Here is an 18,650-nt window from a genome sequence, read left to right on the forward strand (position 1 = left end):
GAACCTATACATCCCAACAATACAACGACACTAAGTATATATCTGAGAGTACACACATATTCTGACAGCTAGTCCAAAGCCATCACAACTAATAAAAAATTATACATATCAGACTTTATTCGACTGATGAGAGTTTGCATGTCCCTTTGATATCTTTCGCCTCTCTCTGTACATGCCTTCACAAATAGAAAGGCTTAACGTAAAAATAAGAGAGTTTAATGAGAGAAATTTGTACAAATATGACACAGCTGATAAGATAAAAGTTTGTAGAAATAGCAACTTCATTTCAAATGTAAATGTGGTGAAAAAGTTCTTGTATAGGGATTCATTTAGACTCAATAAATTTGAAGGAGTTCGTGTTTTAGCTGGGAACATACGAAACACTTTATTCCCAAGAACCAGGAACAAGGTTCCACATTCACAAAACAATCTATATGTGAATTCATACAGAGAATCTCAAAAAGACACAATCAGCAGTAGAAATGATTACAAGTATCCGTACACTACACCTAATAGAAAGAGCAGTAATCGAAGTGATCAAGGACGAAACTCTGAGACTCCAGCAGGAAACACCTATCAAGGGTCACCCAACACGTACTATGACAGAAAGTTAGCGGATAGTATTGCAACAGCAGTAGCAAGTGTTTTTCACCAGTATCATGAATTTGGGTTTCAGAAAAATAAACATAATGTACAAAATGTAGACTATAACAGAATTTATTACTTGTTTTCCTAATTAAAATATGTATTTTGGTATATATATATTAAGAATTCATTATTGGTTCTAATAATTATTATTATTTTCATAAGATTCTGCAGAAGTTATATTTCTCAGTATTTACTATTAGTATGTAGATTAGGGATAAATTTAGCCAAGGATGGCAAAAAAAACCCAGTTTTGTAATACTTACACTTTATCATAGTTTTAAAAATACATGTATTTAAAGTAACTTTCCAGCTTGTATGCTAGTAGAGGGCAAGCACTTTTATTTAATTTCACATATTATAGTCAAAGCTGGATAAAAGGCAAAACAAATTTTTTTCTCCTTATGGGAGATCTAAATGCACATATAAACTGTAAAGAGTTAGATTTCATAACAAATGAAGTAGATGACAGTTTGGACAACTTTCTTCCCACTAATTATGTTGCAGACAGTGTATGCAAATTTAGAAATACTCAATTACACCAAAAAACTAATAACTATGGAAAATTAATACTTGACTTATGCACATAATCTCAATTAAGAATCCTTAATGGAAGAACTCTCGGTGATTCAAAAGGTAAAATCACTTTCTATAATCATAATGGTGTGTCAATTGATGACTATTGTTTATGTTCATCTGAATTTTTACCAAATATTGTCAACTAGAAAATTATGTACTGAGCCCTGGAATGACAGTCTTAGACACAAAGTATTATATAATAAAAAGGAACTGAATAAACTTATAAGGAAAAAATATAGACAATTTAGACATAAAATGATAAAACAGATTATAGATTCAAATAATAGCTGTCCAAATGATTTTTGGAAAACAATTAAGAAACTAAAAAAGGAGAACTTCAAGGATCCTAGTTCCAACATACAACCTAAAGAATGGTTTAAATATTTTAATAAATTAATGAATATTGATTATGATAAAAATGTTTGTAATGATAAGAAAGAATATACTACTTTTAAAGATTGTAACACATGTACTAAGATGTTAAACAGTTCTATTACAACTTAGGAGGTGGTTATTGAAACAAAATCTTTAAAGAATAATAAAACAAGTGGTTCAGATTGTATTACAAATGAAATGTTACAAATATCTTGTTATATGAATATTGATGTTTATGTAAAATTGTTTAATCTCATTCTTAAGTCTGGTATCTACCCAACTTTATGGAGAAAAAAATTTATAAAGCCCATTTTCAAGGGTGGGTGTTTTAATGATCCATCTAATTACCGAGGTGTAGCCCTTTCAAGTTGTCTAGGAAATTTTTTTCTAAAAGTTTTATATAACAGATTAGAAAAGTATCTTGAAGGAAATGAACTTATCTGTCGTGAGCAAATTGGATTCAGAAAGGGAAGTCGAACAAGTGATCATATTTTAACTCTAAAAACTATAATTGATAAAGCATTTAAATCATCAAAAAAGATATCAATCTATTTAAAAACCGATCTCTCACCGCTCCTGTGTCTGATCGATCGGTTTTTAATTAGATTGAAAAGATATATGCCTGTTTCATTGATTTCGGGAAGGCATTTGATACTATTAACAGAGATGCCCTCTTTTACAAATTGTCTTATTACAACATAGATGGTCCCTTTTTTAGTATAATGAAAGATATGTATAAAGAGGTTTTGTACTCGGGAAAGATCTCGGAAGGTATCACTGATTTTTTAATTCCTTAGTTGGGGTAAAACAAGGGTGTATTTTAAGCCCTACATTATTTTCTTTATATATTAATGATTTACCATCTATTTTTGACTCAACATGTGAACCACCCAAGTTAAATGATAATGATATATCATGTCTGTTATAGGCTGATGATTTAGTCCTTATTTCTGAATCGGCTAATGGCTTACAAAAATGCCTTGACAAGCTTAGTTTATATTGCACTAGTTGGGATTTAACAGTAAATCTTGATAAAACCAAAGTTATGATTTTTAACAAATCAGGTAAAAAACTTACAAAAGACAAGTTTGTTTTTAGTGATAATATTTTGGAACACTGTACAGAATATAAATATTTGGGTATACTGTTTAAACCATCTGGTAGTTTTACAGAAGCAGTGAGACTTCTTTGTAAAAAAGCCTCAAAAGCTATATTTTGTATTAGAAAACTGTTATTTTCTGAAGATATCAATGTATTACCTCACTTAAAGCTTGTGTTAAACCTTTACTTCTTTACTGTAGTGAAGTTTGGTCCCTGTATATGATAAAAGATATTACAAATCTAGAGTCAAAATATTGGTCATTGGCTACCATCAAAGTCCAAATTAAATTTGCAAAAACTTTAATTGGAGTAAATAAATCAGCTGTCAATTTAGCAGTACTAGCTGAACTTGGTATGTATCCAGTTTTAATAGAAGCTTTAAAACTGTCAATTGGCTTCTGGTTGCATGTGATCAAATCTGATAACAATTGTTTACTAAAAGATGTATATTTTTCCAACCTGCAATTAACCAATGGATTTTGCTAAAAAGATTGAACAGTTACTTGCTACATTAAATTTTTCACATGTTTGGAAAAATCATGATACTATTTCAAAACGGCGTCTATTATATGCAATTCATACCAAACTTAATGATAGATATCTTAATTATTGGAAAGAAAATATATTTTGTGATAATAAATCAGTACATGGTAATAAGCTGAGAACATATAGACAGCTTAAAGAAAATTATAAATTGGAAACCTATTTATTGTTAAATATAGACAAAAAAGTAATAGGGCATTTTGCTAAAATTCGTATTAGTAATAGTACTCGTAGAATTGAACAAGGGCGTCACACTAAAACCCCTGTAGAAGAAAGAATTTGTCCTTTGTGCCTCTTAGAAGTATAAGATGAATTTCATTTCACTTTAAAATGTACAAAACTAAATATAATTAGAGACCAACTGTTTTCCAAAATTAGTGAAATAGTTCCCTCTTTTTTAAATATGACTAATGAAGCAAGATTTAAAATTTTGTATACGTGTGTTGAGACTGATATAATTAGAATTATTGTTAAATTTATAAGTGACATGTACATTTCTAGAAATGCTTTATTAAGCACTAAATAACTTTGTGGTACCACCTCCTCATATAATGTTTATGAAATTGGTATGATATATATATGTTTGTATGTTTGTGTATAACAAATTTGTATTGTCTTGGTATCAATCCTGTAATTTTGGATTTTAAACCAATAAAAATTACTTACTTACTTACATTTGTATGTAAACGCCATACGACGGAGCAGAGGGTATGTTATTGCTGAGAAAAGGGAAATTGATAATTTTGAAGCTGGAATCACCCAGTTTGTCATAAATTTTAGTGTGAAGTCGCCCATCTGTGTCAATACTGAAGAAAATATCAAGTTATGAAGCAGTCATTCTAGTATCAATATTATGCTTAATTTCAAGTTCACTGGAATATTGAGATGAAGTACTGAATGAAATATGCGTGATTCAGCGATAAACATCATAAATATATTTGAAAATAAAATTAAAGAATTTTGAGAATTGCTTTTTCATTTTGACATTCAGAAGGCTTTGAATGAATTATGCCTCATACGAATACAAAAACAATTCGGCCTGAAGGGTTGATAAGTACCCATTGAATACCGACTGGTTGTTCAAAAAATCAATTCATCAACCGCAACAAATATTTTGTTTCTCCAGAAAATAAGAATTTTTATAACCCAAAACAAGATATTAATATCTACGATTACCATTTTTATAGAAAAAAGTATAAATAAAGGTATTCATATATATCTATACTATAACACACCCGTGGTGCGCCTGCCAGCTGCGGAACATGCAGATAAGGTAATGGGTAACAGGTGAATATACTATTGGTATCGGTATCGGGTTCGACCCGGAACTTTTTAATTATTGCATTGGCAATATTAAATATGTGAAAAACAAAAGGGTCCGGAATGGTGTAATTTTTAATCAAAACCATTGTCCTATATATAAGCTGTATAAAGTTGAATTCTTTGATTTATCGTTTTTACTCAATAATGACTAACAAATTGGACTATGTTGTTTTCTGATTATTTAGTGAGTTCACGCCTTGTTTTTTTACGATCAAAATAATGCCTGATCTTTCAGATTTCTGCATTGGTAACTGCAACTTTGATTTTTCAGATTTAGTTCTGATCCTAGATAATTCGTTTCCTTTTAAAGGAAGCGGTTGACCTCATTAAGATCATGTCTTATTGAGGAAATCACAGTTTAAGGCCGTATCAAAAAGTAAACTTACTTCCTACAAAAAGTCGAGGTTCACGTTTACGTGACTATCACAAGGTAACTACATTGTTCACTTTTATGAGACACAAATCTCGCAAGTTATGCACACATATTGCTAAACTCCTAGTTTTACTTTCATTTCTCCAAAACTAAAATGGATTAGAATATTTGAGTAACCTGACAGTCAGTCAAGTAGTGTGCACTTGTGATTTTTAGGTAAGTCAAATGGTTAAATATAACCAGATTGAATATTTAAACATTGATATACTGACAAGAATAGTTGCTGTATTTGTACGTTACTGGTTATAATAATAATTGTCAATAAAAATATGCAACAATCGCTTTATCCAAAAAATCATCTATATCCAACAAAACATGTATAGATCAAGACGTCATATATCTAAAATTAACTACAATTGTTGAATTCTTTTATTTACCAATTTAACCTCATGACGACTAACAAAATGGACCTCGTTATTTTAGTATTTCATATATGTATCACCAAATGATTTGGAAAATAAGCATTAATTAACTTTCTTTTTTACTAAGTTAAAAGCTTAACTCAATAACAAGCATTTCAGTTGGTAAATGAAATGTTTTTTTCTGTCCATAAAGCAAGGTCACGCCTTGTCTTTTACGAAAGAAAATGCCTGATCTTTCATGTTTTTGCATTGGTAACTGAAACTTTGATTTTACAGATTTAGTTCAGAACCTAGATAATTCTTTTTCTTTAAAAGGAAGCGGTTGACCTTATTAAGATCATGTTTTATTGAGGAAAACACATAAATAAGCACGTATCAAAAATGGGCGTCAAGTTGGTTACCTATTCCCTATTCCCTATTCGTTACCTATTCCCTATTCCCTATTCGTTGCCTATTCGTTACCTATTCCCTATTCCCTATTCGTTACCTATTCGTTACCTATTCCCTATTCCCTATTCGTTACCTATTCGTTACCTATTCCCTATTCCCTATTCGTTGCCTATTCGTTACCTATTCCCTATTCCCTATTCGTTACCTATTCGTTACCTATTCCCTATTCCCTATTCGTTACCTATTCGTTACCTATTCGTTACTTATTTGATTTTTAATATCCTTCCCCCTTTTTAATTATGGCATGGAATAGTTTAATATGGCTGCCGTTACCATGGAAACGGCACAATTGTGAAAAAAATGAGCTTTTGGTTTTTGGTGAACTGTTTGGATATGCTTCAACTCAGAATCATCATATTTTAAAACAATGTAGGTGCCCACTATATACAGGTGTTGGATGATTTTGGCGATCATTGGAACTACTATGTTGCCATGGAAACTACACCAAAATTTTCAAAATTCTAAAAATGCTCAAAACTTCATGAAACTTCACAGTAATGATGAGCAACATTGGAGTTGGAATTTCCAAAATAGGTCTTGTTACCATGGAAACAATGCAAAAAGGTCAAAAATTTCAAAAATAAGAATTTTCCGCAAACTGGATGAAACTTTACAGGAATGGTAAATGGCATAGGCAGAGTTGGATTTTGAAGTTAGAATTTTCAAAATGGCCGCCGTAACCATGGAAACAGCAAAAATATCAAAAATTCAAAATGTTCAAACTTAATGAAACTTTGCAAAAATGTTACTAGACATCTGTAGATGCTCTCTTTGACTTTGGAATTGTCAAAATGGCTGTCGCTCACCTGGTAATAGGGGGAAGGGGTGCCTTCCGTTATTGCTAGCAATTACAAATCTAGTTGTTAATAGTCTTACATATGGTAATAGTTCTGAATTGGTTGAGGTAAAATGATCTTTTTATGACCTATTTATATGTGTTTGTGCTCAACCGATCCTTTTACTTCATGTTCGATACGCATTTGTTCCTTACTTGTTTTTTATACGTTCTACCTTTTAACTGCTTTATGTCCGTATGTTTGAAGATGGATCTTGGTTCGACGGGATGAAATCACCGTGTTAGCGCTTGCGTAAAAACGAAGATGTGGTATGATTGCCAATGAGACAACACTCCACATTAGACCAAAATGACACAGAAATTATCAACTATAGTTCACTGTACGGCCTTCAACAATGAGCATAACCCAAACCGTGTAGTCACCTATAAAAGGCCCAGAAATGACAACCTCATACAATTCAAACAACAAAACTGACGGCCGTATTTCATATACAAAAAAATAAACGGAAATATGTAACACAAAAACAAACGATAACTACTTAATTTCAGGCTCTTGTCTAGGGACAGGCACATACTTACATAATGTGATAGAGTTAAACATGTAAGCAGGGTGTACATCGTTTCGGAGCATGCTATTACCTTGTTTAATTCGTTCCATCACTCGCTTATAATTCGCTTATAATACGTGTATCTTACGTTGCACCTTTTAAAACATGATTTTCAATTGTTTTGTTGTCTCTGGTGGAAGATTTGGGCTCTTAGAGGTGATATAACTCTATAAGTGCATTTGTATCCGTTCCAGCGGTCGGATAATACCCTGTTAAATATTCGTTACTATTTCGCTTTTAAAAAGTTTGTTGTACGTTGCACCTTTTAGAAAAGGATTTCCAATTGTGTTCATATCTCTGGTGGTAATAATGTGTTCTTATAGATGAAATACCCCTATAAGCGCATATGTACTCGTTCCAGCGATCGGTTAATACCCTGTTACCTATTCGTTACCTATTCGTTACCTATTCACTTATAGTACGTTTGTTGTACGTTGCACCTTTTAGAAAAGGATTTTCAATTAAATTCATATCTCTGATGGTAACAATGTGTTCTTAGAGATGAAATGACCCCATTAGAGCGCATGTACCCGTTCCAGCGCTCGGTAAATAACCTGTTACCTATTCGTTACCTATTCGTTACCTATTCACTTATAGTACGTTTGTTGTACGTTGCACCTTTTAGAAAAGGATTTTCAATTAAATTCATATCTCTGATGGTAACAATGTGTTCTTAGAGATGAAATGACCCCATTAGAGCGCATGTACCCGTTCCAGCGCTCGGTAAATAACCTGTTACCTATGCGTTACTTATTCGCTTTTAATGCGCGGGGTATACGGTGCACCTTGAAATAAATCGTTTTTAAATTGTGTTCAGGTCTCTGGTGGTAAGAATGTGTTCTTAGAGATGAAATTACCCTATTAGTGCGCATGTACCCGTTCCAGCGCTCGGTTAATACCCTGTTACCTATTCGTTACCTATTCGTTACCTATTCGCTTATAATACATTTTTTTATACGTTGCACCTCTTAGAAAAGGATTTTCAATTATGTCCATGTCTCAGGTGGTAACAATGTGTTCTTAGAGATGAAATGACCCCATTAGAGCGCATGTACTTGTTCCAGCGCTCGGAAAATAACCTGTTACCTATTCGTTACTTATTCGCTTTTAATGCGCGGGGTATACGGTTCACCTTGAAATAAATCGTTTTTTAATTGTGTTCAGGTCTCTGGTGGTAAGAATGTGTTCTTAGAGATGAAATGACCCTATTAGCGCGCATGTACCCGCTCCAGCGCTCGGTTAATACCCTGTTACCTATTCGTTACCTATTCGTTACCTATTCGCTTATAATACATTTTTTTATACGTTTCACCTCTTAGAAAAGGATTTTCAATTATGTCCATGTCTCAGGTGGTAACAATGTGTTCTTAGAGATGAAATGACCCCATTAGAGCGCATGTACCCGTTCCAGCGCTCGGTAAATAACCTGTTACCTATTCGTTACCTATTCGCTTTTAATGCGCGGGGTATACGCTGCACCTTGAAATAAATCGTGTTTTAATTGTGTTCATGTCTGGTAGTAACAATGTGTTCTTAGAGATGAAATGACCCCATTAGAGCGCATGTACCCGTTCCAGCGCTCGGTAAATAACCTGTTACCTATTCGTTACTTATTCGCTTTTAATGCGCGGGATACGGTGCACCTTGAAATAAATCGTTTTTTAATTGTGTTCAGGTCTCTGGTGGTAAGAATGTGTTCTTAGAGATGAAATTACCCTATTAGCGCGCATGTACCCGTTCCAGCGCTCGGTTAATACCCTGTTACCTATTCGTTACCTATTCGTTACCTATTCGCTTATAATACATTTTTTTATATGTTGCACCTGTTAGAAAAGTATTTTCAATTATGTCCAGGTCTCAGACGGTAACAATGTGTTCTTAGAGATGAAATGACCCCATTAGAGCGCATGTACTTGTTCCAGCGCTCGGAAAATAACCTGTTACCTATTCGTTACTTATTCGCTTTTAATGCGCGGGGTATACGGTTCACCTTAAAATAAATCGTTTTTTAATTGTGTTCAGGTCTCTGGTGGTAAGAATGTGTTCTTAGAGATGAAATGACCCTATTAGCGCGCATGTACCCGTTCCAGCGCTCGGTTAATACCCTGTTACCTATTCGTTACCTATTCGTTACCTATTCGCTTATAATACATTTTTTTATACGTTTCACCTGTATGAAAGGATTTTTAATTATGTCCATGTCTCAGGTGGTAACAATGTGTTCTTAGAGATGAAATGACTCTATTAGCACGCACGTACCCGTTCCAGCGCTCGCTTTATACCCTGTTACCTATTCGTTACCTATTCACTTATAATACGTTTGTTGTACGTTGCACCTTTCAGAAAAAGGATTTTCAATGGTGTCCGTGTCTCTGGTGGTAACAATGTGTTCTTAGAGATGAAATTATCCTATTAGCGCGTATGTACCCGTTCCAGCGCTCGATAAATACCCTGTTACCTATTCGTTACCTATTCACTTATAATACGTTTGTTGTACGTTGCACCTTTCAAAAAAGGATTTTCAATGGTGTCCGTGTCTCTGGTGGTAACAATGTGTTCTTAGAGATGAAATGACCGTATAAGCGCATGTACCCGTTCCAGCGCTCGATAAATACTCTGTTACCTATTCGTTACCTATTCACTTATAATACGTTTGTTGTACGTTGCACCTTTTAGAAAAGGATTTTTAATTCAGTTCATATCTCTGGTGGTAATAATGTGTTCTTTTAGATGAAATACCCCTATTAGCGCGTATGTACTCGTTCCAGCGCTCAGTTAATACCCTGCTACTTATTCGTTCCTTATTTGCTTTTAATGCACGAGGTATACGTTGCACCTTGAAATAAATCGTTTTTTTAATTGTGTTCAGGTCTCTGGTGGTAACAATGTGTTCTTAGAGATGAAATGACCCTATTAGAGCGCATGAACCCGTTCCAGCGCTCGTTTAATACCCTGTTACCTATTCGTTACCTATTCACTTATAATACGTTTGTTGTATGTTGCACCTTTTAGAAAAGGATTTTTAATTGTCTCCATGTCTTTTGTGGTAACAATGTGTTCTTAGAGATGAAATTACCCTATTAGCGCGCATGTAACCGTTCCAGTGCTCGGTAAATACCCTGTTACCTATTCGTTACCTATTCACTTATAATACGTTTGTTGTACGTTGCACCTTTCAGAAAAGGATTTTCAATGGTGTCCGTGTCTCTGGTGGTAACAATGTGTTCTTAGAGATGAAATGACCCTATTAGCGCGCATGTACCCGTTCCAGTGCTCGATAAATACCATGTTACCTATTCGTTACCTATTCACTTATAATACGTTTGTTGTACGTTGCACCTTTTAGAAAAGGATTTTTAATTCAGTTCATATCTCTGGTGGTAATAATGTGTTCTTTTAGATGAAATACCCCTATTAGCGCGTATGTACTCGTTCCAGCGCTCAGTTAATACCCTGCTTCTTATTCGTTCCTTATTTGCTTTTAATGCACGAGGTATACGTTGCACCTTGAAATAAATCGTTTTTTAATTGTGTTCATGTCTCTGGTGGTTACAATGTGTTCTTAGAGATGAAATGACCCTATTAGAGCGCATGAACCCGTTCCAGCGATCGTTTAATACCCTATTACCTATTCGTTACCTATTCGTTACCTATTCACTTATAATACGTTTGTTGTATGTTGCACCTTTTAGAAAAGGATTTTTAATTGTCTCCATGTCTCTTGTGGTAACAATGTGTTCTTAGAGATGAAATTACCCTATTAGCGCGCATGTACCCGTTCCAGCGCTCGATAAATACCCTGTTACCTATTCGTTACCTATTCACTTATATTACGTTTGTTGTACGTTGCATCTTTTAGAAAAGGATTTTTAATTCAGTTCATATCTCTGGTAGTAATAATGTGTTCTTTTAGATGAAATACCCCTATTAGCGCATATGTACTCGTTCCAGCGCTCAGTTAATACCCTGCTTCTTATTCGTTCCTTATTTGCTTTGAATACACGAGGTATACGTTGCACCTTGAAATAAATCGTTTTTTAATTGTGTTCATGTCTCTGGTGGAACGGGTACATGAGCGCTAATAGGGTAATTTCATCTCTAAGAACACATTGTTACCACCTGAGACATGAACACAATTAAAACACGATTTATTTCAAGTTGCAGCGTATACCCTGCGCATTAAAAGCGAATAGGTAACAAGATTATTTACCGAGCACTGGAACGGGTACATGAGCGCTAATAGGGTAATTTCATCTCTAAGAACACATTGTTACCACCTGAGACATGAACACAATTAAAACACGATTTATTTCAAGTTGCAGCGTATACCCCGCGCATTAAAAGCGAATAGGTAACGAATAGGTAACGAATGGGTAACAGGGTATTATCCGAGCGCTGGAACGGGTACATGCGCGCTAATAGGGTCATTTCATCTCTAAGAACACATTCTTACCACCAGAGACCTGAACACAATTAAAAAACGATTTATTTCAAGGTGCACCGTATACCCCGCTCATTAAAAGCGAATAGGTAACGAATAGGTAACAGGTTATTTACCGAGCGCTGGAACGGGTACATGCGCTCTAATGGGGTCATTTCATCTCTAAGAACACATTGTTACCACCTGAGACATGGACATAATTGAAAATCCTTTTCTAAGAGGTGAAACGTATAAAAAAATGTATTATAAGCGAATAGGTAACGAATAGGTAACAGGGTATTAACCGAGCGCTGGAACGGGTACATGCGCGCTAATAGGGTCATTTCATCTCTAAGAACACATTCTTACCACCAGAGACCTGAACACAATTAAAAAACGATTTATTTCAAGGTGCAACGTATACCCCGCGCATTAAAAGCGAATAAGTAACGAATAGGTAACAGGTTATTTTCCGAGCGCTGGAACAAGTACATGCGCTCTAATGGGGTCATTTCATCTCTAAGAACACATTGTTACCGTCTGAGACCTGGACATAATTGAAAATACTTTTCTAACAGGTGCAACGTATAAAAAAATGTATTATAAGCGAATAGGTAACGAATAGGTAACAGGGTATTAACCGAGCGCTGGAACGGGTACATGCGCGCTAATAGGGTAATTTCATCTCTAAGAACACATTCTTACCACCAGAGACCTGAACACAATTTAAAAACGATTTATTTCAAGGTGCACCGTATACCCCGCGCATTAAAAGCGAATAAGTAACGAATAGGTAACAGGTTATTTACCGAGCGATGGAACGGGTACATGCGCTCTAATGGGGTCATTTCATCTCTAAGAACACATTGTTACCATCAGAGATATGAATTTAATTGAAAATCCTTTTCTAAAAGGTGCAACGTACAACAAACGTACTATAAGTGAATAGGTAACGAATAGGTAACGAATAGGTAACAGGGTATTAACCGATCGCTGGAACGAGTACATATGCGCTTATAGGGGTATTTCATCTATAAGAACACATTATTACCACCAGAGATATGAACACAATTGGAAATCCTTTTCTAAAAGGTGCAACGTACAACAAACTTTTTAAAAGCGAAATAGTAACGAATATTTAACAGGGTATTATCCGACCGCTGGAACGGATACAAATGCACTTATAGAGTTATATCACCTCTAAGAGCCCAAATCTTCCACCAGAGACAACAAAACAATTGAAAATCATGTTTTAAAAGGTGCAACGTAAGATACACGTATTATAAGCGAATTATAAGCGAGTGATGGAACGAATTAAACAAGGTAATAGCATGCTCCGAAACGATGTACACCCTGCTTACATGTTTAACTCTATCACATTATGTAAGTATGTGCCTGTCCCTAGACAAGAGCCTGAAATTAAGTAGTTATCGTTTGTTTTTGTGTTACATATTTCCGTTTATTTTTTTGTATATGAAATACGGCCGTCAGTTTTGTTGTTTGAATTGTATGAGGTTGTCATTTCTGGGCCTTTTATAGGTGACTACACGGTTTGGGCTATGCTCATTGTTGAAGGCCGTACAGTGAACTATAGTTGATAATTTCTGTGTCATTTTGGTCTAATGTGGAGTGTTGTCTCATTGGCAATCATACCACATCTTCGTTTTTACGCAAGCGCTAACACGGTGATTTCATCCCGTCGAACCAAGATCCATCTTCAAACATACGGACATAAAGCAGTTAAAAGGTAGAACGTATAAAAAACAAGTAAGGAACAAATGCGTATCGAACATGAAGTAAAAGGATCGGTTGAGCACAAACACATATAAATAGGTCATAAAAAGATCATTTTACCTCAACCAATTCAGAACTATTACCATATGTAAGACTATTAACAACTAGATTTGTAATTGCTAGCAATAACGGAAGGCACCCCGTCCCCCTATTACCAGGTGAGCGACAGCCATTTTGACAATTCCAAAGTCAAAGAGAGCATCTACAGATGTCTAGTAACATTTTTGCAAAGTTTCATTAAGTTTGAACATTTTGAATTTTTGATATTTTTGCTGTTTCCATGGTTACGGCGGCCATTTTGAAAATTCTAACTTCAAAATCCAACTCTGCCTATGCCAGTTACCATTCCTGTAAAGTTTCATCCAGTTTGCGGAAAATTCTTATTTTTGAAATTTTTGACCTTTTTGCATTGTTTCCATGGTAACAAGACCTATTTTGGAAATTCCAACTCCAATGTTGCTCATCATTACTGTGAAGTTTCATGAAGTTTTGAGCATTTTTAGAATTTTGAAAATTTTGGTGTAGTTTCCATGGCAACATAGTAGTTCCAATGATCGCCAAAATCATCCAACACCTGTATATAGTGGGCACCTACATTGTTTTAAAATATGATGATTCTGAGTTGAAGCATATCCAAACAGTTCACCAAAAACCAAAAGCTCATTTTTTTCACAATTGTGCCGTTTCCATGGTAACGGCAGCCATATTAAACTATTCCATGCCATAATTAAAAAGGGGGAAGGATATTAAAAATCAAATAAGTAACGAATAGGTAACGAATAGGGAATAGGGAATAGGTAACGAATAGGTAACGAATAGGGAATAGGGAATAGGTAACGAATAGGCAACGAATAGGGAATAGGGAATAGGTAACGAATAGGTAACGAATAGGGAATAGGGAATAGGTAACGAATAGGCAACGAATAGGGAATAGGGAATAGGTAACGAATAGGTAACGAATAGGGAATAGGGAATAGGTAACGAATAGGTAACGAATAGGGAATAGGGAATAGGTAACGAATAGGCAACGAATAGGGAATAGGGAATAGGTAACGAATAGGGAATAGGGAATAGGTAACCAACTTGACGCCCATGTATCAAAAAGTATACTTACTTCCAAATAAATATCGAGGTTCACGTTTACGTGACTATCACAAGGTAACTACAGTGTTCACTTTTATGAAACACAAATCTCGCAAGTTATGAACACATATTTCTTAACTCCTAGTTTTACTTTCATTTCTCCGAAACTAAAATGAATTAAAATATTTGAGTAACCTGACAGTCAGTCAAGTAGTGTGTACCTGTGATTTTAAGGTAAGAAAAATCGTTAAATATAACCAGATTGAATATTTAAACATTGGTATAATGACAAGAATAGTTGCTGAATATGTACGTAATTGGTTATAATAATCATTGTCAATAAAAATATACAACAATCGCTTTATCCAAAATAAAATTTATATCCAATAAAACATGTATATATCAAGACGTCATATATCTAACAAGAACTACAATTGGGAATTTTTAAATCGATTTCAACCTTGTTTATCTGTTCCTTTGCATCGTGTATCTTAAAACAAACAAAACACAATCATTAAAAGAAAACCTTTACCATAAGCAGTCAAAGTAATTTGCAGCTGTTCTAACAATTTATAATTATTTGAAAATTGAGTCAAATTTATGGATCCAAAGATGGTCAATTGGTGCTTTTTTTCAAATATGCATAAAAAAATAGGTTGAATTGACTTTTAAATTTTATGTTAGATCTAAGATAGAAATCTGTTAACTGAGGCACAACTGAGTGGAAATTACATATTTTGTATATTCAGTCATAAAATGTTATGGATGTATAACTCATGGAATAAAGGAAGGTCAATACAAATCTTTAACGTTTAAGATTTTCTTGCTTGTGGGAATATGTACTACAAAAACATTTGGAAAAAGGTGAATTTCTCGATTACTTTCGTTTTGACCGTTTCCATATATCGGTATGACTTGTACGATTGTACGATATAATTATGTGTCTTATTCATATATTCTCTATCGGAAGGGGGGGGGGGGGGGGAATGTGAACAAAACTCAGAATACAAATAATATATTTCAAGTTTACAATGATTGAAAGTGGGATACTTTTCAAGATATTTTTGTATGTGTCGTTTTCTTTTTTTTCAATTTTGAGGTAAAAAATATTTGAAAACCGTTGATGTTTTAAATGCTTAATTTAATTGATCGTTTACTATTCAACTGATAAGTTCGAAAAGATACAAGGAGCAACTACCTCAAGCACTCGCGAGGTTAAATTACTTGTCAGATTTTATAGAACTTACACTTTAATAGGTTAATACCATCAATAACCTAAACAAGTTCTATAATGGTGGACGATAGACTTTTTTCAAAGAGTTATGCCTCTTAGAAATATTACATTTACGGTAAATGGTCTCGTAAGTATTTTCACGGATACAATTCTTGCCAGACTTTAATAAGACTTAAACTATATGCTAATATTAGCAGTATCTCAGACAAGTTCTTTTAAAATGGTGGACGATCGACTTTTTTTAAAAGAGTTATGTCTCTAAAAATTTTAAATTTATGGAAAATGGTCTCATTACGGCTACAACGGGTACAATTCTCACCAGATTGAAGGAAGTGGAATTTGTTGTCTTTTCAAAGCATTGATAATTGTATACGCTTTGCTGGTAGTACATATACATGTTTATCATTACAGATTGATACTCCAAAATAAAAGAGAATAAATAAAACTGTTAATTTTCAAATGGCGGACGTAAATAAAAATCTAGACGTCATAACGGTTCCTGACACTCAAGAAGTCCAAGATCTACTGGCGCTGATGCAAAACCCTGAAAACTCAGCATTATTTGAATTGTTCACAAGTAATGTAGAAGAACGGGCGAGGCAAGCTAACGATTCTACACGAATTTTTAAAGGAACACAACTGACTGACCCAAGAGTGTATTTACAGTGCCCAAATTCGCCTACGGCAAATAAGTATAGACTAGCTGTCTATCACTTTAAAACGGCATCACAAATACTACAAAAATATGAGAAAGATAAAGTTGATGATTTGAAAGACTGCGAACTTCTTCGACCGGTTTTCGAGAATATTGTTTATGGTCATGTTTGGGAAAACAGTATGTTTTTCTTTTTCTGTTCAACAGAAAATACACCTAACCTAATCAACCAATACGTAATGTTAAAACCTGATGATATATTTGCTGAGTACGCACAATACCTCATATTATGGAGGATCGAATCGAAAGCAAAACAAAAGAAAAATCTTCTGTCAGATTTTGAATCTGCAAAGAAACATATAAAGACTGCTGAACTGCTAGCCTTTAAAGTGAGTAAGAACGTAGATTGTCAACCTTGCCATCGAGTCATTCTGATTGACTTATATTATGATCTTGGGTCGAAATACGTTGCTACTGGTCAGCCTGAGCGAGCACTAGATTCGTATCAGAAAAGTTTCGAACTAGACATTTCAAATTATGCAGCCCTTTATGGTATTGCATATATGTATATGCAAAGTGATCCTGAGAAAGCAATTGAGCTATTCAAAAAATTTGTCAACATGGCGCCTGAATGTGCGAAGCAATACCCTAATGCATATTACATGATCGCATCCTGTTATCTGTTGAATGAAAACTTAGATGAAGTGTTACGGTACTGTTCTTTGGCCGAAGATGCGGAGAAAAAACGTTTACCATTTCTCGCTCCTGTTGATGTTCCACAAAAAGAAATGCTCCATCATACCAGAAATTTAATTAAAAAAATGAAAAGTCAAATACAATAAGAATATGATAGTAAGAAAAAGTTGTTATGGTTCTTATTTTATTGAAATACTATGTAAAAAGTGATAGATCCGAGATCATGTGTTTGGTCTTCGCAATAAATGTATATGGAATGGATAGTTTTTTTTCATTTTCGCCTGAGGCAGTACTTCACAAAAACAAACAACTTTAAAAATGAGTTATCATGCATGCATAAAGTCTTTCACTAACACAATAAGATTTGTTGAATCTCTTTATTGCATCAATAAAATTTCACTTACATTTATTTATTACAAATGAAGTAAATTCAGTTCATATCTTGATTTTTACACAATAATTTACAGCGACGGTCGTTTGAGATTTAAAATCTTTGACATTACAAATTGTCAATTGTGAACTGATAATTATATGTATATGCAGATAAAGGCAAGCAGCACATGTAAATGCATAATACATCATTCTTATAATAATTCATAGCTTCTGTTTTCTATCAGGGTGTTTACGGTTTTTGACAGAAATTTAAATTTATTGGTCTCCACCATTACCATGATTACGATAATCGCCATTTTGATTTGAGTACGGCCACCACTTTAATTTAGTACTTAGAATGATCTCTTATATCTTTATCGGACGATTTAACATGATTTTCAATCGTATCAAAGTTACGACAGACTGGTGAAACATGGAATTGTCATTTCTGATCATCTACATTTCATTTGTAAGCGTGTATAAATTTACAAATCTAACATTGTTGGGTTGATGTTTAGACGAGTTGTATAAACAGTATGTACACAGCCATGTATCACCATCACTGTTGGTGTTCCGATGGATAAATCTGTTGTAGAGTTGTCACTGGTTCAGACGTACTTATAAATATAATTATTTTCTGTGACTGTATCTTACATTAATTTGTAGATCTTTCGCTGGCCGTGTGTTACCTTTCCTCGTCAGTTTTAATCTAGCGGCGTACTACAGTACATGATATATAAGGCATGAAGATGTTATTGTTACAGATCAGCTAAATTATCTATAGTAAAGGATCCTACAAATTAATGTAATATACAGTCACAGAAAATAAGTATATATATAAGTACGTCTGAGTCAGTGACAACTCTACAACAGATTTATCCATCGGATCACCAGCAATGATGGTGATACATGGCTGTGTACATTATGTATATACAACTCGTCTAAACATCAACCCAACAATGTTAGATCTGTAAATTTGCTTTCGCAAATTAATTGTTCTTCCCTCGCCGGGATTCGAACCCATGCTACTGAGATATCGTGACACCAAATCGCCTGCACTGTAGCCGTCCCGCTAGACCACACGGCCACCTGGGCTTCACAATAATAAAGCTTTCACCACCGTCCCGCTAGACCATACGACCACCTGGGCTTCACAATGATAAGGCTTTCTGTGATTTACC

General features: G+C 34.4%; 1 protein-coding gene across 2 annotated transcripts; it reads left to right on the forward strand.

Moving 5' to 3' along the window:
- Positions 1–5,007: 5,007 nt before the first annotated feature.
- On the forward strand, positions 5,008–17,272 carry LOC139493435 (uncharacterized). Of its 2 annotated transcripts, none has more exons than XM_071281835.1 (2): positions 5,008–5,155; positions 16,158–17,272. In XM_071281835.1, the coding sequence occupies exon 2, from the start codon at positions 16,206–16,208 to the stop codon at positions 17,241–17,243; it is 1,038 nt and encodes a 345-aa protein (XP_071137936.1). In that variant the 5' UTR covers positions 5,008–5,155; positions 16,158–16,205; the 3' UTR covers positions 17,244–17,272. The 2 variants fall into 2 exon arrangements, with proteins under 2 accessions (XP_071137936.1, XP_071137935.1); XM_071281834.1 differs by lacking the exon at positions 5,008–5,155 and adding an exon at positions 14,557–14,746.
- Positions 17,273–18,650: the final 1,378 nt, after the last annotated feature.

The sequence above is a fragment of the Mytilus edulis genome, chromosome 10 (assembly GCF_963676685.1).
Source record: "Mytilus edulis chromosome 10, xbMytEdul2.2, whole genome shotgun sequence".
In the NCBI taxonomy this organism is placed as follows: Eukaryota; Metazoa; Mollusca; class Bivalvia; order Mytilida; family Mytilidae; genus Mytilus; species Mytilus edulis.

Coding starts and splice junctions, on each gene's coding strand:
- LOC139493435 (XM_071281835.1), top strand. CDS start 16,206: ATGGCGGACGTAAATAAAAATCTAGACGTCATAACGGTTCCTGACACT.